This window comes from Folsomia candida, unplaced genomic scaffold (assembly GCF_002217175.1).
Source record: "Folsomia candida strain VU population unplaced genomic scaffold, ASM221717v1 Fcan01_Sc006, whole genome shotgun sequence".
In the NCBI taxonomy this organism is placed as follows: Eukaryota; Metazoa; Arthropoda; class Collembola; order Entomobryomorpha; family Isotomidae; genus Folsomia; species Folsomia candida.
In genome coordinates, this window is record NW_019091198.1 from 4,373,848 (window position 1) to 4,395,002 (window position 21,155).

General features: G+C 37.6%; 1 protein-coding gene across 1 annotated transcript in view; it reads right to left on the reverse strand.

Moving 5' to 3' along the window:
• Window positions 1–549: 549 nt before the first annotated feature.
• LOC110850953 (cGMP-specific 3',5'-cyclic phosphodiesterase) overlaps window positions 550–21,155 on the reverse strand; it is a 46,625-nt gene continuing 26,019 nt past the window's right edge. The window contains exons 5-23 of the mRNA XM_035852966.1: window positions 20,450–20,539; window positions 16,037–16,180; window positions 15,793–15,861; window positions 7,503–7,541; window positions 7,265–7,396; window positions 7,017–7,190; window positions 5,401–5,503; window positions 4,972–5,098; window positions 4,736–4,841; window positions 4,559–4,639; window positions 4,189–4,251; window positions 4,078–4,124; window positions 3,882–4,014; window positions 3,658–3,811; window positions 2,616–2,639; window positions 2,363–2,484; window positions 2,188–2,271; window positions 1,948–2,098; window positions 550–1,850 (exon numbers count right to left, since the gene is read on the reverse strand). Coding sequence (XP_035708859.1) covers window positions 1,411–1,850; window positions 1,948–2,098; window positions 2,188–2,271; window positions 2,363–2,484; window positions 2,616–2,639; window positions 3,658–3,811; window positions 3,882–4,014; window positions 4,078–4,124; window positions 4,189–4,251; window positions 4,559–4,639; window positions 4,736–4,841; window positions 4,972–5,098; window positions 5,401–5,503; window positions 7,017–7,190; window positions 7,265–7,396; window positions 7,503–7,541; window positions 15,793–15,861; window positions 16,037–16,180; window positions 20,450–20,539 — 2,283 coding nt within the window. The 3' untranslated portion in view covers window positions 550–1,410. The remainder of the gene's footprint in view (window positions 1,851–1,947; window positions 2,099–2,187; window positions 2,272–2,362; window positions 2,485–2,615; window positions 2,640–3,657; window positions 3,812–3,881; window positions 4,015–4,077; window positions 4,125–4,188; window positions 4,252–4,558; window positions 4,640–4,735; window positions 4,842–4,971; window positions 5,099–5,400; window positions 5,504–7,016; window positions 7,191–7,264; window positions 7,397–7,502; window positions 7,542–15,792; window positions 15,862–16,036; window positions 16,181–20,449; window positions 20,540–21,155) is intronic.

The following is a 21,155-nucleotide window of genomic DNA, read 5'->3' on the forward strand; positions in this document are numbered from 1 at the left end:
AAATATGCACACATGTCTGCAAAAGAACATGCCATAAACAATAAGTACCAAAGTTTCCACGGATGTGGTGAAAATCTTGAATTACCTTCAGGGTTTGGACCTCTGTAAACTTTAACAAGACAATGTCCACGTACGTAGCAGTGTTGCATTTCGAGTTAATTTTTGCATTGGACTGGACAAGTATGCATAAAAGGCCCACATGACTTGATGGGAAAATTTTTCCTTTTTAGATACAGATAGTTGAATACTTGTTTCCCGTCTTTCGTGTAGAAATTTACATGTATTTTTCTCATCAGAGTTCTGAACCAAGAAAAGTGCCTGGTCCAAGGCACCACAAAACATGACATGACAAAATTTCAGAATTTTTTTTACTTTAAAAATTAGATATCGATATCAAGAATTCGAATTTCCAAAATTTTACGTGTTCGAGAGCTATCATGTCATCAAGGACGGACAAAAATGTAATGCAAGTCAAACAAGACCAACTTTTTACTTAACCAAAATTTGAAGCGTATGCTAAAAAATTTTGAAATCCAGCACAAATTTTCATATAATTTTTTCTTTTTATTATATAATTTAACACTAAATAAACATTTTAATTATGGACAAAGACCAAACCTTCAAGAATATATAATTGATGTTTTATTTGTATTTCCTCCGCTTTCATTGGTTTTCCCTTCAATTTGCATTATTCTCTCCAATACATATATTATCGTAACAAATTACGTTATACAGCATGTCATATCACTTGAATTTCGTCTTGCTGGCATATTTATTCTTCAACCGATAACACGTAATCCTATAAAGGTGATGATCCGATCGACGGATGTCATGTATTTTATATAGTTAACCAAAAACGTTTGTCATTTAGTGCAAAATTGTAAAATAATCATTTCACTACTTATCCTCAACGAAAAATCAAAGCAAGCGTATGTATTTATAAGAATAGAATGCCAAAGGTGGTGTGGATCGTTGTCATACAAGTAAAATGTCGTCCACGTGTATAGAGGACATTATACACGTTTATAATATTATATAAGGTTACATAAATAATTAGGTAATAAAATTTGACATTTTTCAAAAATTATTAAGCAGGGTGGCAATTAAAGGTCAATAAGTGCGTACATAACTGCATTCTAGACGACCAAACCGTACATACATGTGCACGTATGCTTCATTGTATCATTTTTAATTGCTACATGCATAACTATATTATAACAATATGTAAATTTATATACTATCGTCTAATTGGGTGGCATTGTTTCATATTTTAGGTAAATTGTAGACAGTTTTAGGTACAAAATTAACTTGCACATGTGATACTTTATTTAATTCGTCGATAAATTTGCATCCATATATCGAATTATGTGTCGCGAGTAGGGTAACATGCACAGAATCTCTCTAACGGATTCAGGAGATCATGCAATTATTTTTTTTGGTTGGAGTTTGAGAATTGTTCATCGTTGTCTGAGGCGAAGAACTAGCTGGCAAGGTGGTTTTGCTGGTGGATGGATTGGTCGGGACAGAATTAGTTGATCCTGCCACTTGAGCGGATTTATAGTTGGAGGTGGAGGCCAGGACGGGGGGCAGATTGGGGGCAGTAGAGGCGTGGGCGGCTGTAGGAGGTCCAGGACCCATCTCATTTTGCCTATTTTGGGGGGACGACACTTCAGACGAAGATGCTTTGGACTGGAGGGATGTAGACTTCCGCAACTGACTGCTCTCTCGGAACAGCCGAGTGAGTTTCCATTTGGACTTGTTTCTTCGATTTACACTCTCTTGTTCTGTCTCTGCTGTTGAACAATTCAAGTTCTGGACTACAAAATCAATATCTTCTGGTTCGGTGTCTTCTACAAAAAAAAATATTTCAGGAAAAATTGTGAATTATGTACCAAATCAAATAGACATACTAATAATACGATAAGTTTTGTCTATGTATTTACGTACTTGTAAACTCTTCAACTGGATTTTCAATCACATCATAATCAATCCAAGTGAGTCCCATGTCCACTTTTTCAGCCAAATCTTGCCAATTTCTCCGATTTCTTTGAACGCCATCTAAAAGTGGTCTTAACCAGGGGAACGTTTCAGATAACACCTGAGAGACAAATAAATAACAGGCCAATGACCAAAAAGTTTTCGTATCATTCACCAAATGAATTACATTTTTAGCATAAAGAAACTTACACCATACAACGGAGTGCATATCACATCAATAAAACTCAACTGCATTTTTGGCAGTTCGTCTTTTTTCTCTCGATCCATCATGGCCTAGAGTTGAAAAGGGAAATAGAAAGTCAGAACTGTTTAGAAAAATAACTTTCTTGTTGTAGGACTAGTAGATTTTGATGTCCAACGCTACCTGTGGTTGAGTATTGAGTTGTTCTTTCTCCAAATCACCTTGATCGAAAAACTCGTCCGCAACCAGCTTGGCAATTTTGTGCTGGATTTCCCATGGCTTTGATATAGCAGCCACGTCACAAGCTGTCAATTACAGATCATTTATTATTATCAATGCATTGATTATATTATTTATAATATTCAATTTATACATAGCACAATAAATTATTATTTATTTTTTAATTTGTACGTATTAACATGTATATACAACATACCTGTCATCATCATTCCTCCCAGCACTGAAAAAGGCAACGTTCAAGTAATTAGCAACTCAAGTAATGGTAATTAGCAAATAAACTTTGTAAATTTAAGTACAAAATAATTACAAGGCATATGCACCCGAAATACGGCATGAACACAGGAATAATACCCTCGACAAATATTGTTCTATGCAAGGAAATCGTGCTTATACTTGCAGATCAGCAGAGAAAATTGTCAGTTAAAAATTATACGGTACACACAGAAAAAAAACTTCTTTCCTTCTCGCTATCAACCCCAGAAGAGACTTTTCCTCTTTCTTTGGCCTTGCAGCATAAAGTATCAATTATGAAGAAACAGGATACAGTGTTTTGCCACGTTTACACAAAACATTTTTGTCCCACGATGCGTCCTCAAAGCAGAATGTTTGCGCTTTGATGTATTTTGTGGAAATGACTCAAGAACAAAGATCCCAATTAGACTCACACACGTCTGACTGAATAAACCAAGTGTGACGATAAGAGGACACGAAGTTATCATCTCACATGAGGAAACTCTTCCTTGTTGTTGGAAAAGTGGGTGAGGCATTTCTCAAAATTCGTACCTCACGGCTACACCTTTCTCGTACTCGATGAACAAACTTTACAGTATTCAAAACCTTTGGGATTCCCCTGGAGCGGAAAAGAGTGACAGGTTGGATAATAATCGCAAAACGACGTTCTCTTTGAACATTGATTGTTTCTGTTTGGATTTATTCAAGGGAAAGAGTAGTGGACGACATTTTGCTCGCTATCATAAAGGAAACTTTTGATCTTCAAGTTGTCGACGGTCAAAAAGTTTAAAAGCAGTTTATGCATTCTAAGGGTGACATGGGTTATGTCATCATATTTATATTTGATACTGACTGTTATATAATCTGCAGACTGTGTTTATTATTTATTCCATTGTGTAATGCACGCGTCCATGAATTTGACGTGTGTATGTATTTCAAACAATGCATATACGAATATAGTTACAGGCTTTGGGCTATTTTTAGTTTTATATAGGAGTACAACTTACAATCTTTCTTGTCATCTCCTTGCCACGAAATTTCTCCATCTTCAACCAACTCGATGAATCTGTCCTTCTTGCGAAAGTACATTGCTAAATCTGTTGAAAGGATGGACTTTTCCACGATTTTCATAACTTTCCTATAATGGTCTGCGGACAAGTCCTAAAATTACGAGAGACATTTTTAAAAAAGTGGATCGTTTTTGTCATGCAAATTTCATGTGAATAATTACTTGAAATATGTTGTTGCCTTCGGAGGATAAAATCATAACACATTGGTCGAAATGATGGTGCTCCATCGTGGACGTGGAGTAAAGCACTGCGAGTGGAGATGCAGTCAACTGTTGGAATGCGTTGTTTGTCCCTCTGATAAATTTGAATATTTTAATGTATAAAATAGTACAAATAGGAGATATATTTATACTTTACCTATGGTCCAAATCGTGACACAAACAAGCGACAACGAGTCCCAAAATCTGTATACAAAGTAATAAGTATCCTGCAGTGAAATGGTTTTAAGGAAAGTATATAAAGTCTCACATCCAGATCATCTAGGAATTGCCCCATCCTTCCGGTTGTTAGTACAGTAAACATTGTCTGCGCCTGCAGAAAGAAGAACGCTGAATTACAACTCTGAAAAATACTGACATTATGCACTGCGGAATTGCTTTACAGAAACTTTTTTTGCTTCAAAGTGTTACATAAGTTAACAAATTGCTACGCATATAAAAATAAATATATTTTGGTAATCCTTGTCATCTAAGCATGTTAATTTATTTACGCAATGTATACACTTTTTTGTCCGTTGGACTAGATAAAATCTGCTAGAATTATTGTAACTTGGACGCATTGCATGTCTGAAAATACCCATAAAGCAACCGAAGAGAATAAATACAGAAGAAAGTCTTACGACGTTGAAAGCATGTCGCCAGTTGTGGTACTTGACTGGACGATAATTTTTCTTTACACTGAGAACCCAACGACACAAAACCTGGAATTGGAGGAAACAAATAGTGCGTGAACAAGACTCAGCGAGTTCATAAAAGTCGGAGAAATTGCTCTTCCAACAACAACACTTTCGCCTTACCGGGTAAGGAATGTGGAACTGTGAAACTAATTTCAACTCGAGGAACATCCGAATCGTGGCCTTGCAGGTATCACTGTCCGTCATGGGGAAGTCATTAAAGGTGTAACTGCACGAGTTGAACAACAATGTCGTCACATACTAACCTCAGAACACAGTTTGGTCACCAACTTTCTCTTTGTGTGAGAGAAATCTTCACAACCGTGACCCGTACGTAATTACATAAATTAACTTTGTACCTGTACAAGTTGTAGTACTCGGAGGAGGGAATGTCGTCACGGCGAAGTCTTTCCGTGTCATCATGAGATGCGGTCGCGTGATATGATAAGCACTCCAGAGCAACGCTTTGCTTAGCCATTAGCTTGCCTGTAAAGAGGAGGAAAAATTTGCTATATTTCCATGCATCACTTCACCCCTGGCAAGTATGCATGCATTTATATTTTAGTTGTTGAATAGCTGGCAATAACTTATACTTTATTATTCGGTTTCCGAACTGAACAATGAGAAAACTTGTAAGATTTTAAATTTACTGGATAAAAAATAAACTGTAAAAAGTATTTCTTTTAAGCAAACAATTAAAAACATGCTTATACAAGTTTTGTGATTTGAGACTATTGTGCAAATTTGGACACGCGATGGAACTTGCAAAGTGAGAAAAAACTACTCACATGCGCTCTCGTACAACTGTGTATTATGAATTCCGAGACCACAGAATATAGCAAAGGCCTCGAAAGTGTTGGCGTCAGTGTCCGTGAAAGGCTGGTTGTTTGCCTATGAAAGAACAAGACAGAAATTATTACACGTACATGTGTAGTTTCATATGTATGGCTAAAGTTTGTATTTATTGGTATGGCATGCATAGTATTCTAGGATTTGCAGTTCAGCCCCGTCGGGTAATCCAGGCTCTCATGAGAAGTTGCCAGGTTTTCTTGCCATCTAATTCAGACTCTCAATTAACAATGAATACTTCCAACTTATTTGGAATATTCTTGACAACAAAAGAAATTATTCAAGACAATTCAGAAATGTATGTCAGATATCGAGATACATTAGATTGAGGGGAAAAACGACGCTACCACGTACACCACCCACCCCGCGTCGTAAAGGTGAGCTGTCCATCAAATGTCAAGTCGTACTAAAAAAGAATTATTATGAAAACCAGGACAGACAGACAGGAACCGGAGCGAAAGAGAATTGTATCCAACTAAATTTCACAATTTTTCCGAGACGACAGTCGAAACCAACATTTTTCTATGAATCTTCAACTAGATAAATAATTTCAACCTTGACGGAGGCCCGTTCGTGCTGTCATTTGGAATGTAAACTTATTGCAGGGAAATAATATAAAGATAAGTAATATTCTGTGCAAGTCTCATTCTCTTCTTATGCAAAAATATTTAACACCAAAGTAAATTACACTCCTTTCACTTCGGGGAGCATAATGTGCTACTGTAGTTTGCGATATGATTACATTTTCATTTGAATAAATAAAGTTTGGTATGGCTTGTGGCGCAAGTAAGATATTCAGAAGAACATCAAAATTTATTTTGTAGCTAACAAATAGTGGAACATCGCTAACCAATACTACAAAATAAATGTCGGGATATTCATGATCGGAAGAAGAAACAGAAAATAGAGTTTTTCCTAAATTGGCAAAGTAAACAAACTACTACAACCATTTCCGATTGTCCAACTTGCTATGTTACTAAAAATGATTGAGAGATATGACGAAATTGCATCCTTCTTGGCATGATATGAAAAAGATTCACATCTCTCGGGGCTTGTCTAACCACATTTTGATACCGTTTTTTTACTATTATGTGGATTGGATCTAGGCCAGCACTATATTTGGAGGAAGCAAGAAGACCACTCAAATATGCATATGCCCACATGGTCAGTTTTATGTATACATACGACCAGAGTTCAGCAGGGTCTGCTGAATGCTTCAAGATATGAGTAGGAAGATAATGTTATTACGGAAGAGATCTTGTAGAGAGATACATTTTACATTATGTGTTGCTCAATAGGATCTTCTTGTCTTGTCAGTTTTGAGATCTCTTCATACATTATTGACTAGCTTTGATTTTTTCGTAGATCTCGTGCAAAAATGGATTGGAAATTAATACTGCATTAGATTCCAGGTGGTCACAAATGAAAATAAATGGCCAACTCTTCAACTAACTTAATTTACAAGTAAAATTAGAATACTTTCACTAATGGGTTTTAATAAATTAGAACTACATGGAAATTATGACGCAAGTTTACTAAAGCAGGATTTACTTACTTTATTTATAAGCTGTGCCACACCGATAACTTGGCGTTGTCCATTGTAAATTGGCATACACAATATACTTTTGGGCAAAGAGTTGTAGAACGAGCTCTCAGCCATGGGGAGAAGCTCTTTGGAATGGTCCAGAGAATCCGAGTACCAGGTTATGGCGTCTCCAATGTTGAGGATCTGATTTAAATTAGCATTTCATTACATCACCACTGCATTGCACATTGATATCGGAAATTTGCATATGTAATTACCTCACTGTTTGTTGCGACGTATTTAGCTATTTGTGTAAGAGGAGAGGTCTGCATTTCCGCAGCGGTCGGTCGTCGTATTTCGTCCGCATGATTATCTCCAGTCAACTCGAATACCAGCTCAAAGTGAAGCCCCTGAAGTGAAACAATCTCGTTTTGTTTTAAGGTTTTAAAATATTTATTTCCATGCGAATAATACATTTGTACAAGTTACTGAAACTTTTACATCATCATTTCTCACCTTTTCCTTCAAAACGTCCCTCATTGTTACAGTCTTGCTCTGGAAAAATGGATCATTTTTAACATGAATGTAATCGCAATGAAGATTTGTGATCAGTTTGAGTAGAAGAATACAAATCGCTGTTAGTTCGTATGTGATTGATTAAGATGTGTGTTGGGCCTCCAAAACAATGGGTTTTTATTCTGCATGATTTTATTTTGGAACAAGGATCAAGCATGCTGACGCACCACGTATTCATTACTTATTGAACATAATACTGTATGTTTTCGATATAGCCGACATTTAAGAATTTCAGGTGGAAGCGTTTTGTAGAATTGAATACTCAAGTAACTGGAAACCACCATCTCGCATCAACTCAATTGTGCCGTTCCACTCGTGAAAAAAAGAAAGTGCGTTGTGCGCGAAGCCTGCCTTGAGCCTCTATTTATGATAAATCCTCTGTCTTGTTGATAACCGAGGAAGGAAGGAACTAGGAAAGACCGAGTTTATCAAAGATTAAACGCGATTCCAAACATTCCTGAAGACTTAAAAATGCTCATCCTCCTTCCTCGATACTGCATTCTGGAGCTGTTTCCCCTCAATGCATGATTTAAAAAGCTGCCTGGATGGATATCAGTTTTCTCTCTCAGAAAATGGGGATGGTCTAACAGCGACGAAACATCATTTGATTTGCTTGAATTTTTTGTCAAAAGTTTGAGTCTGGGTACGACTTTATTTGAATATTTGAATAATTGAAACCTTGGAAGGCATGTTTAGCTTCGAGTTGTCGAGTTTATTGGCAGGAATCTCTTTCCGCACTTGGGTTTAGACTTGAATAACTTGGGCAGCAAAGTAGTAGTGACATGACAGCGTGCAGAAGTTGGGAGTGAGACTGGGTACAGGCCATCATCGTCATGGCCAAGTAGAACTTCCATCCATAAAATCTATAAAATGCAAATCAAATCGCATCGCGTTCTAATTTGGACTGCGAGATGGACCGTAAAGCTCGTCGTTATTGAATTTAAAGCCAAAATTCCAACATTTAATCTATTGACCGTACTACCTAACACGTCCCGCAAGAAATGATGGCCAGCTGCATAGCTGCAGGCAGTGGTGGGAATATTTTATTATTCACCTGAGCAATTTTGCTGAAAATATATATTTATATGCTACATTTATTCCGATCTGGTTTGCATTTAATGGCAGATAGAATGAATTCATGTCTATTCTAAGTTATCCTTATGCGCTTCACAGTGAGAAGAGTCGTCATTGGTTTGTCAGCGAACTCGCATTTTTTTCGGTTGTGAGTAGTAAAATTTTTTTTTTTTTTTTTGCACCAAAATTGTCATTTTAAAAAGTTTTTTTTCAATATTTTAAATTCAGTAATTCAATTTAATTGAGATGACGAATTAATTTTTTAAATAAATTTCAATAAAGAACATCACGTTTTTTTACATTAAATTTTTATTATGTCCCAATTGCCCTCAAACAGGCCTAAAAACTATGAAAACCTCACTCAAAGTGACACTTCAGTGAAAGCCAACAGTCAGAAACGTATTTTGTCATGGGTGAAGCCAACGAATTGTTGTGTCAGCAATAAAGTCGAGTAAAATAAGTAAAACACGCTTCAAGAAAAAATACTGGCGAGCAGGCCCATTTCTGTACTAACTGATATTTATCACACGACCAGTGCCAACTGCTTTACTCGTAAAGCCCGACTTGTTGTAGAAAATGAAGAAATAGTTATTCATTTAATGTCTAAATTGCTTCCAAAAGGCGAACGTGAAGTGACTCAAGTACTTCAACAGTCTGCTGCGAAGGAGAAGAACAAGTCTCTCGAGACGCTGGCATTCACAAAGAAATGGCTTAAATGATATTCCATATCCTGTCGGGAATAAATATCTCCGTGTGCAGGAGAATCTGCTTGTTTGAGTGCAACTCTGAATGCTTCTCTGCATTCAGAAAAGTCACTCAAAATTGTCTGAAACCATTATTATTGTAATAATCATCAATTTACATAAGTTCCTTCCTATGCAGTTCTCCCAAACATTCAGTACACATAAATATGTATTAATCAAACAGTAATTATGGTCATTTCCTAATCTTTACGAAGCCTTTTCACTAAATATTTTGATATGCGAGTAGTAGCGCCCGAAATAATTGTGTGGAAAGCATCAGTGCCTGAGCATCCCTTGCTGGGAATATGTATCTGGTAGTTAGTTATCCTTCCACGTTGTTTGGCTGGGTGGGTACTTTGGCCGTGCAAGTTTGTTTCCAGTGATTGTACGCCATAAAATGAAACACAAAGGGCAAGGGAAGTAAAGGAAGAAGAGCTAGTGCAGGAAATCGATAAATGTTGTAATGTTCCAGCAAGAACAGAACAGAGGTTTCCAGCTTTCTCCCATTTTCGTCGGAACAACCAACAACTCTGAAAAGTCTTCGTCACTCCAAGGAAGAAAAATGGGCTTAAATTTAACTTGAAAATCCGACCTCGCCTCTGCCTTCTTGCCTATTAATGTACGAGGCCTGCATTCCAACCAAATAAAGCTCACTCTGCTCCTGGTACATAAACTAAATCACTCGAAATTGCAACAATGCACACAAGGCGGATGAAACTATGAATGAGTGAGTTAAATCCGTTTGTACCCTTTACAACAACGGTGAAGTGTGGTCTTTGTGGGGTGATCAGACTACTAATGCATATAGCGAGCCACACCAGCAACTAAGGTTGTACATATATTAAAGGCTAATTTCCTAAGATAATAGCAATTTTTGGAATGTAAAATTCTGTTAATTACATCAAAATAATTCTATATTTTGCCATTTCATCGTCAATTACTTTCGGAGGAAACGCAAAATTACAAGAAAAAGTAGTCACACAGTTGTACTATTTTTTAGGTGTGAAACCCTCGGTAGCCGCATATCAGTAGCTGGTTCTGAAATAATGCGGTTGTTACTACCCAAGATCCTACATTGATATGGTGGAGACCATTTGGATCCAATAGATAAAAAGACTAGGGAACTAAACCAGTCTGTAAAGGACAAAAGTAACCTAATAAACGCCTTCATCGGTGGGAAACATTAGGTTCTAACCGTTAAATGATATTAGATCATATTGAAAGTAATCGATAATGACAACCCTACACACTAAATATGCACTAATAATTATTTGAAATTTCAATTTCTTCATGGCGCCAAAATTTAAAGCAAGTAGGCAATCCCAACCCTGTAAAAGAATTTTGTGTACGACGACTGAAACAGAACTCACCACCGAGCATCTGCCAACGAGTGCTTTTAGCGTAAGTATTCCAGTGGCTACTTGGTCCATTGATTTGTTAAAAGAAGCCACAACCGGAATCGACACCATGAACGGAACAAGTTTTTTCCCTCAGTGAGAAGTGTACACGGTGGCTGCGGGAGAAAGTCAGGGAGAAAGAAATGGAGAAAATGAATCTTTTGGGAGTCGGGCACTGATACGCGCGTTCATGTTCGTTCTGCCAGTTCTCCAAGTCTCGAACAACTCACAGTTTTATAGATTTCCTTTCTTTCCTCTCTGATCGGACATATTGCATGAACATTGGCACGAAGAAGAAGAAGACGAAGAACAAGCAGTCCAGCCAGTCTCGGCAGCCAGCCCTTTTCCTCCTCAACACATGTGTACCTACGTACAACTCAAGCCTACCACTAGTATTCATGCTTCCACTTGGAATAAAGTGCTCACAATTCGTGGTCTACAATGGTACAAAACTAAGGAGCTTCTTACGTTGGTGGAATTTTTATCTCATAATTTTTTAGACCGGTAACGGTCCCATTGTTGAAGGAAGCCTCATATTTACTGTAATCATCAGAGAAAAGACTTGACGACGATGCGATCGCGGTAAATAATATGAAAATGTCCTTCTTTATCCATATATGTAAGTATCCGTATATGTGTACAGGTTTGAGTACATGGTTCTGTGCGAAGAAGAAAAAATGGCCAAAAGACGCATTAACTTATATAATATCGCGATGGAACGAATATTCTTGAAATTTAAGGATTTCTCGTGGATTTAATTTTATAAGCTAAACTAGAGATATTCATATTTATTTCTGACTTCATACGTGAATATGCATGAGTACAAGTTTCAATAAGCGTATATCACAATCAGACCCTTTAGATAATGAATGTCTTCCCCATACGGCATACTTTCTCCCTGAATCGTGCATTCAATCTCCCAATTTTATTTTATTCTAACACTTGAATGGCTTGGATGCAATCCGCCTGCCTTACGAAAGGAGGAGGCCATGTGGTTGGTGAGCAAGATGGAAAGCAGACAACGATATATGCAATGTCGATCGAATAATTTGGCTTGATGCTGCAGCTTAAATGAAACACGGCTGCTGCTTGCCGGCCTAAAAGACTTTCTTCACATCAACATCCTCAATATCGTAGAAATAGACATTCGAAAGACCAGAACTGTCCATGAATCAAATGGGCGAACGTCACATTTAGGAAGTTGTAAAGTTAAATGATTCATTTCTTTCGACTTTGTAAAAAAAATCAGGCGGCTAAGCCACCCAATAATCGAATCGAAATACGGATCCACCCACCTCTCGATGATGTTGATCTGAAATGTGTACCCTTTCACTTTTACAATAGCCCTGATCATAAAAGTGTGTGAAAGAATTCCATCAGTCCAGGTTGTGGGGAACGAATCGCATTAAGAATGTGGTGGGGTTGGAAAATGTATCCAAAAGCCCGAGTAGTAGGCAGCGGAGGACAAACAACACCGAGTGAAATGATGGAAACCTTATCCGTTCTTGTCACGAAAGGATATTTCCAAAAAGGATTCAAAAGGAGATAGTTTAACAATGCACAAATAAGTGGGACAAGTAAACCACCTTAAGCAAGTAAGCACTCCACCACTCTTGCTATTTACGTTTATGTATGTACACATACGTACGTACGTACTTCAGACTTTGTGCTGCTTTCACTCGTACATAGAACACCGCACCATCATCATGTCATCGTCAGGCTGTATAGGATTCCCTTAAACTCGAACCTCACTTTTCATTTCCAAAGCTATTCTTGTCATGTAATATATTCTTCTTACATTCTACTTATACCGCTAACTTGTAAGATGTTCTTGATACGCACATATCATATTATTATGAGCCATATAAGTTACTTTGCCAAATATAACGCAGAAATCCCATCTACTTAAACCCCCTCTGAAACATGAGTCTTGATAACATTTGCGTAATTTGCTTCTGCCGAGTAGAAAACAACGGGGAATAAAAATAGATCATAAATTACCTGCCAAATTAAGGAAATCATAGTTTGTTCCTAATTGCGGAAACGTCATTGTCAACTTTTTTTTAGCGAGAGTTCTGTGTTTTTCACTAGTCGGGCAGTGGGATGCTACTTATGCTAATGATGCTATCTGGGTAATGTGACACTTGATGTTATCAATTTTTGTATTTGTTATTCTTATCTAACCCGCAATATTCACTTATAAACCATAAATGATAATGTGGCCTAGTTATGCTCTCCAGTACCAGCGCAATTACCTGTCCCGTATTATATTTAAATTTAATGATGACGGAGGATACAAATTTTAGACAAAAATGGATTCAATTCGGTGAAGCAGAGCATGAATAATAAATGACCAAGAAAACATATGACAAGTTCCCACCGCACACAAAACAACGGGCTGCCTGAAAGTAAGGAGGAGGCGAAGGAGGAGGAAGCACTAGAGAAGAAGAAGAAGAAGAAGAGAGACGAAGGCACATCATTAAAAATTCATATGTAATTTAGTACCCCTGAGAAATATGAAACAAGAATGGAATCAAGAGACGGATGGATGACAAATAGAGCGAATTCAGTCACCAGTCGAGAGAGAAAGCAAAATAATAGTCTGCCAGGCATCAACAACCTGATCAGAAAGAAAACCAATTTCTTCAAACTTTGAAGCCGGTTGACATCAGCTAAGAAAACCAACTAAGGTTTCATGTTCACTATTCAAGAACATGTAGATGTAACTATTTGGCCTTTCCGAATTTGCTTTCTCTCCTTCCATTGTTTTCCAAAGACAAGAAGAAAAAAAGTTTCGAGTTAGTTGGATATCATTATTATGCTGCTCAAGAATATGTCTCGATAAGATAAAGTTGAATTATAATGGTAACTCGAAGAAAGGGTTCATTCCGCCGAGATTTGAAAAAGAAACCAATTTATTTACAATCCTGGTGGAAAAAATATAAAATTATTATCTTTTCTGAGATAGAGGTACTTTTTTCTGAGGTACAATTTACAAGGAGAAAGTTGCCAAAGTTTTAAGAACAAACTTACCGACAGCTACAGACCACAAAAAATAGAATAATGCAAGGTTTTTAATAGGCAATCAGGAAGAGGGACTATAAGGGTAATTTGATCTTTTACATAGTCGTAATTTAGACCGTGTCGCAGTTTCATTTATTCGACATTTTATTGAGGTTTATTAAAATATAGCAACAGTTCAGCCGTATTTATTACCCCATTTTACAACTGTTCATTATTATTTCCCTGCGTTACGATGATAACTTCAATAATACAGAAATGGCCCATGTTTAGGAGATAAATAATAATGTCGGCCGCATTTAATGGGACCAGCACGACAGCCATGTTATTGCAGTGACTGTTTTATTCCAAATTCTCGTAATAACCATTCTTGATAAAACGCATGCGATCGTTACTATTCTCAACTGTATTTTTCTTAGGGGAGGAAAACTCACTATACCAACGAATATTGGATCAAAACAGTGTAAAGAGGAAACTTAAATAGTAAATCTGTATCAAATTTTGCATCTAAATGGACCAACTCTATATTTAATCTGCACAGTTTCCAGATTCCAAATACGGATAGGACCAAAAAGCTTAATTTGTGCTCAATAAATTAAACTTGCTTTCCCCTCTTGAGCACGACACACCTAAGAATCATTTAAACCCTGTTTGTGGGTTATAAATTCCAATGTCACGAAAGTTAATTGAAATCCCAAGAAAGTCTTATCAGGTTGCATACACATTCATCTCATTCCCCGTGGGTGATTTTCAAATTTAATTCACGACCACCTGGACGGACAAAGAGATGAAGTGATAATATCAAACGGGCCAATGCACCTCAAAGTCATAAGGAACCATTCGTAGTCATCATCATTTCAAACTAAATTAAGAATTTGCCTACAATTGCCAAAAGTAAGTATTGCACGAAGCAAAATTATAAGTTTAAGACGGTATAGTCCACTCACTAATACACTTTGCTTATCTATGCATTGACAGCTACTTTGTATGTAATTATACTCAATTCACCTTCCTTCTCGGCAAAATTGTGACAATCTCGTCACCACGTGATATTCCATTACAACTGAGAAAATACAGAGCGTGAATCAAGATACAAAACTCACTTTTATTTTTGATATAACATTTGTTAGAAAGACCTGGGATTATTGGAATTAGCATGTGTTGTACCCAGATAGTCAAGGAACAGTTCGCAAAACAACTTTTAGTTCTGTGCATCAACATGCCCCCACTCCCCCCCACGGAGTGCGAGGTAGCCGTATTAGAGTTTTCCAAAGATAAATTGTACCATAAAAAATTGTTAAGAAACTGGCGACAACTGAATTCAAGTGCCAGTCAAAGCCATGTTTCCAGTGTATTAAATGGCACTGCCATGAAGAGGCAGGGATCATTGGCTAGGGTTCCACCTCCACCAAAGTGGCGTCCAAGATCAGCCAGAATCGAGGATGAGTTGTACTATATTGCAAATTCTAGCAATAAGGAAAATCCGTGAGCCCAGAAAAGTACGCAAAATGTTGGGGCTGAGTCAGGCAATAGTTTTTAGGATCATTCAATTTGACCTAAATATATTAGCGCGGAGGAGGACCTTGTGTACGCCCCCAAGCCGTCTTACATCAAGTTTTTCGAAGCAACTTCGCGATAACTGTTTGAAAACTTATTTTCCCGAAATAAATTTTTAACTGCAATTACTCTTGACGAGTCGAATGACATTATTCAGATAGATTATTTTGGTTTTTATTACTTGAAGCAGAGATTTTAAAGCGGACGGCTTGGGCGCTAAGTGGGTTTTGGAAAACTTTTCAAAACGAGTGGAACAAAATCACTCCAAAAAAGTGTTAAACATGATACTAGCGTACAAAAAGCGATTGCACCTCGTTAGACAAACTAATGGGCTACACATTGAAGCAATTTACAAAATTCACAAACGAGGAATAAAGCTGTAGAAAAATAAATAAAAGTGAGTTTTGTATCTTGATTCACTCTCTGTAGCACACTCACCTCTCTCCTGGACAAAGGTTTCCTTTCCCCCGGGGCAGACGGCATCATTAGAATTCTCTCAATATGACTCTGCAATACACAATTTGGAGCGATGCTCAACCAGGTGATACTCGTTACGTTGGAAGGCTAATAGGCAAGAACAAGGAAATGAGGAAGGAGAGAGAGAGCAATGTCAATTCATTCCAAAACTAGTCTAAAGGGTAATTGTAATTGAGTTTGAAGTTGGTGGAAGAAAGGAACGTACGGCTTCCATCAAAGGAACGTCTCGCAGATAGACCAAGCATCGCTCGCATTTCAGCAGTCCTTGAGCTTCTTTCATAATCTTGGTAACAAGACGTTCCAAGTTTGTTTGTTCTTCAAATATGCTTCTAGCCAGGTTCAGTAGGAGCTGAAAAGGTAAACAAATACACATTAAAAATTCATTTCTTGGTCAAGTTATGTTAAATAACTGCTTTAGTTCAAATAATCTGTGGGTCAATTTGTACGATTAGACTATAAAATCAAGCGATAATTCAAGATTTGCCGGTTTGGAGTCCACTCAATCAGAGTGTTAATAAGTATGTACTTAGGAAATCCTTAAATGGTTTCTCGATCCCCATATCTCATCAATAGATATAGGGATTATACCTGAGCAACTAGATAGCCACTGTCATACGGTGTAAGTAAGAGGATATGCAATAGATCTGATGGATGATCTGAGCATTGGGCTCCTCCAACAAGAGGAGCCCTCCTCCCAAAATACATACATACATACCGTCTTGCATACGTTCCATTAACCTTTAAATCCATCTGCGTTACACCAGTATAATGTCATTTTGAGATTTTAATGGTATAGGTGTTAAACAGACATAGAACTTTGTGGATGAAAGTTTGTACATGGCGACTGCTTAAAGATCCAAGCATTTTTAGTGGCTCTTAGCACAATGAAAATCCTATTTCTTTCTCCGTGGTTTCCCATCAGTTACAGACAGTAACCGCAAAAAGACGGCAACATCTGGTGTGAAAGATGTGAGGAAATTTAATTACATACAACTAATTATTTATCATGTACAACACAGAATGAATGAGACAAGTGCTGGCGAGAAGGATATCCGTGCTGGAGTAAAGTGCGTGGTAAATTGTGGAGACCAAAAGTGTAAGTGGTGACTTTCTGTGGCAGGGTAACTTAAGTCAATTTGAGTTATTTTCCCAGAACGAGGTTAATTCGCACGAGAAAGCTGAATGTGAATGATGACCGCAAAAGCGAATGGTAAAAATTTCTGGGCGACATAGATGACACGATGAAGAATTAAATTATACGAAAGGTACGGTAAAAAATAGGAATCGAATTTAGTCTCATGAACACTAGCAGTAAGAAGATTTAGTTTCTTTGGATTTTAGCGTTTAATTGATGAAGTAATCCAAGGATAAGTCGTAAAGCATTGTCTGCCAATAATGAAGAAAAGTGTGACATCCCCTACTTCTCTACCAGAGTTTAGTGTAATTGCAAATGTTATCTAACACTTACGTAATGCTCAATAAATTTATAATCCCCACGACCGCCTTATGCCCCAAGGATGTAAGATCCACTTGTGTAATAACTACGAAAATCATGAGGCTGGTATTGGTTTTACAAAGTACATAAAGCAGAAAACTGCACGAACCTACGTATGTATTTACACACATATGTTTTGTACGCAAATATGAAAAACCAGGTATGCCCTGTTTACTATGTGGTTCACAATTTCCAAATACAAATAGCAAATATTCAGCGACAAATGTCACGTCCTCCATTCAACGATGATCTCCTACATGCATTGGAAAGATTCATCAGTCAACAGAAATATGAATTCCTAGGAGGCTGAGTGACATTAAAATTACAATTTTTAAGCCATTGTCATTCCGCTCGGTGAAAAGAACCAACAATAAGAAAATACTCTAGCGAAAGGAATCTCATTTGGTATTTGGCATTCGTGATATCCTGATTTTTTTCCAATCTCGTTCTTCCTCGGATTCCCAGTTTGCTGGCGTCACCCACAACCGCCGTGTGAGTGTGTGTTACGCAACCATATTCCTCAGATATCCAATGGTTGTTTAAATAAGTGACAAATGAAACTATGGAATGAGTCTCTTGTGGTGGTCAGTGGACGAAATGCGCACAAAGTGGAGTGACTGGGTGCATTTTTGCTCTATCCTGCGACCCAGAGGAGGCAGGGAGTGGAATATGTAAGCTAGGCAAGGTTGTAGGGTGAATGTGGCAGTCGGAAATATGGGATATTGTGTGTGTATATCTGTACTTGGGTGGGGAGACGAGTGGGATTCAACAAAAGAGAAAGTCGAAAAGACAATGTTTCAACGAACGGAGTTGCATGGTTCTCTCACGCCTTTTCCTTGAACTGGAGCCGCAAACGAGCAAGAGGATAAAAGTCATGATGAGAATCTTAAATGAACCTCTCACTACTTGGCTGCTGCGTCTCCGTCCTCCACCACCACCACTTTCTCCACTTTCTCCTCACCCTGCAGTTGGAACAGGCCAAGGGACCCTCACAACGTTTGTCGTTCCCGTCATCAATGGCTTTGTCATAAAAAATACATTTTCGAAGAATAATTTCCTAAAGGGTTGAAATGACAGGAATTTTTGAGAATGCTTTCACTTTCCAGAAAGCAATTGGGAATGTTTAAACAGAATAAAATATGTATTTAATTTTATGTTAATTCGTTATCACATTAACAATTTTTCTGTCTAATTCTTCGCTTGTTATCTGCACGAATTGCTGGCACAATTAGAGTTAATGGACAAAAAGACCAGTGGTATGATGCACCCCAACGAACCAAGTATTACGATTACCCACAAGTTTATGGAAAAGTGCTCTTATAATATTGCATCTTTTCAGCTGCACATTTCCTCAAGCACTCGGCGGCTGTGGCGCATTTCTTCATTTCCCATGCGAAACACTAGACCACCCAATAAACCCGAAATACAGACAACAATACCTCCAAAAATCCTAGTCCAATAAATTAATATATGAGCAAACAAGAGGACAACGTGTATTTGTTCGTTCGCGTGTCCGCAGCTGCGATTCCGTAAGCCTGGATTTTTTCCCTTTCTTTTCGTCGTCTTTATCCTGATTCTTCCGCAGAAGCTCTTCTTCTAGTTCTGCTAGTGCACTCCTTTTTCATATTACACTCATTTTTCTTCCATTTCTCCATGTGTTATTTTTACGGCTTACCATGAAAATATTCCCAGGCCAGAGTTCTACCACTACTCGGCTGAGAAGGTATGATTCTTGCTCGGAATCATTTTAATTTCAGTCTGCAGTCTGAAATTCGTGCAGTTCACGAAATCTTTAGCGAAGGCAAACAGACGTAAATAGACTCGCTTGTTGTAGAGAGGGCCAAATAATATATTATTTTAAGGATGCCATGTTTGCTGTCTTACTAACTTGGACCAAGGGAACAAACGGGCGACTCTGCCACCACAGGAAGTAGATGTATCTTGTTTCGTTTTTTTTACCAGGTCAGCCATGGACTATTTATGAAACTATAATGTCTAGCCAGCCTGATATATCGTCTTGTCTTGATCGTGCTTTCTTTAGATTGGGACAATAAACACTAGAAACTCTGTGATAAAATCGGATCTGTAATCGTACGCCAAGGACAAAATTCCATACTATGTACATACATTTGCATTTTACGCACATGTTTCCAGTAACAAAAGAATTTCATATGACTTTTCCGACTAAAGAAAATGCTATCAAAAATCGCCCAATTTGAAGAAAAGCAAAACCATGACTTTGGACATATACTAATGATGCTTCTTGTATCAACAAGCGCAAAAGTTGCTGAGCTGGCCTCTAAACCTTATGATCAAAGTGATTTTTTAATATTAGACTTTTTCAACGTGTCAGTTCTGGGAAGATTTTTGAAGATCCTCATATTTTAGTGCTAAATTGAGAACGTCTCATCTCATTATTGCAACATCAAACTCTCAAAAATCTGTGTCTCTGTGAATTATTGGGTTCCAGGAACTTCGTGCGAATAAGATTATGAGGCTCAAAAGTTTCCCAGGACTGCGCTTGATGCTCAATTACGGATAAGCGTAGCACTGACAATGGAAGGATGATAGCATGACGTCATTATTTTTCCAGGAAGAAAAAATAAGCCGAGGAGAAAGGTGTCGTATGTCGCATGAAGTTATATTATATTTTTTCTCAGCCTCCAATTCGATCTCGCTCAGTCATGAAGGTTACTCGGCACGACACCCAACCAGCCACAGACGTGAAAAAACGGGACCAATCTATCCTAACTAATTATATCAACACAAATAAATAACCAACGTTGTTAAGCCCAGTCGAGTTGTACATTTTTCCAAGTATCAATAATAGTTTTGAAAAATATTCATTGAAACAAATCAAAATTTCCCGAATGCATATGAAAATGCTAAAAATATATGAAAAGTTTCCAGGAATAAATTCAATTCGTCAAGAAAGTCAAGTGTAGAAACGCAAAGATGGATAAGCCATTTCATTTCTCATCAGTTGCCAGCACAAATTCTTGAAAAATTCAAAGACATGATTTGGATTTTAGTATAAGAATGAGAAAATTGACCTTTACAACCACGCAGACTATTTCTACCGCATAGCGTGGCGAAAGTAATGGGAATTGATTTTTCGCATACCTGATTTCTCCTGTATTCCGCTACAGAGGTGTCAAACAGTTGAGCATTTTGAATCCCAATTCCGCAAAAGGTCAGATAGCGTTGTAGCACCTAAATCAGAAAAAAATTGTAGGTTTTAAAAAACCTTCATCTCGAAGAAATAAGGGTGAGAAACAAATACAAATATTTGCATAGGCAGGCGCTGACTCAATTCGAGGATGAATCACAAGAGGTTATTTGCTCATTAAGTATTCATTCCGTGTAACACAATGCCACTAAAGTGAGGGCTTTTATACTTTTATTACGTCCTTTGTCCATCTTGGATTTAACGACATAATTTCTTAAATTATTTAGTAACGATATCACGCACGAGTCGAGATGAACTACGATGCGATTTAGCGATAGCGAGAGAACTAAGGAGTTCCTAAGTGAGCTTTTACCATACTATTTGTAAGCTAACGATGTTTGTATGTACGAGTATGTACCCGTCGTAATATTCAGTTTGGATGAAAGCCGGGCTAAATATATTATATATTATTATCATAAAAACACATCAGTCCGAAACCTCGTATTTTCACGAGGCTGGCTGTCTTCCTCCTTGAGGAAATTCTTGCTAAACGAAAATCCTGAGTGAAAAAGTGAGATTCGTGAAGAGTTAAACCGCTCGTCCGTAGTGACTGGAATTCCCCCACAAAGAGATTAAATTATGCATAAATCATGAGAACCT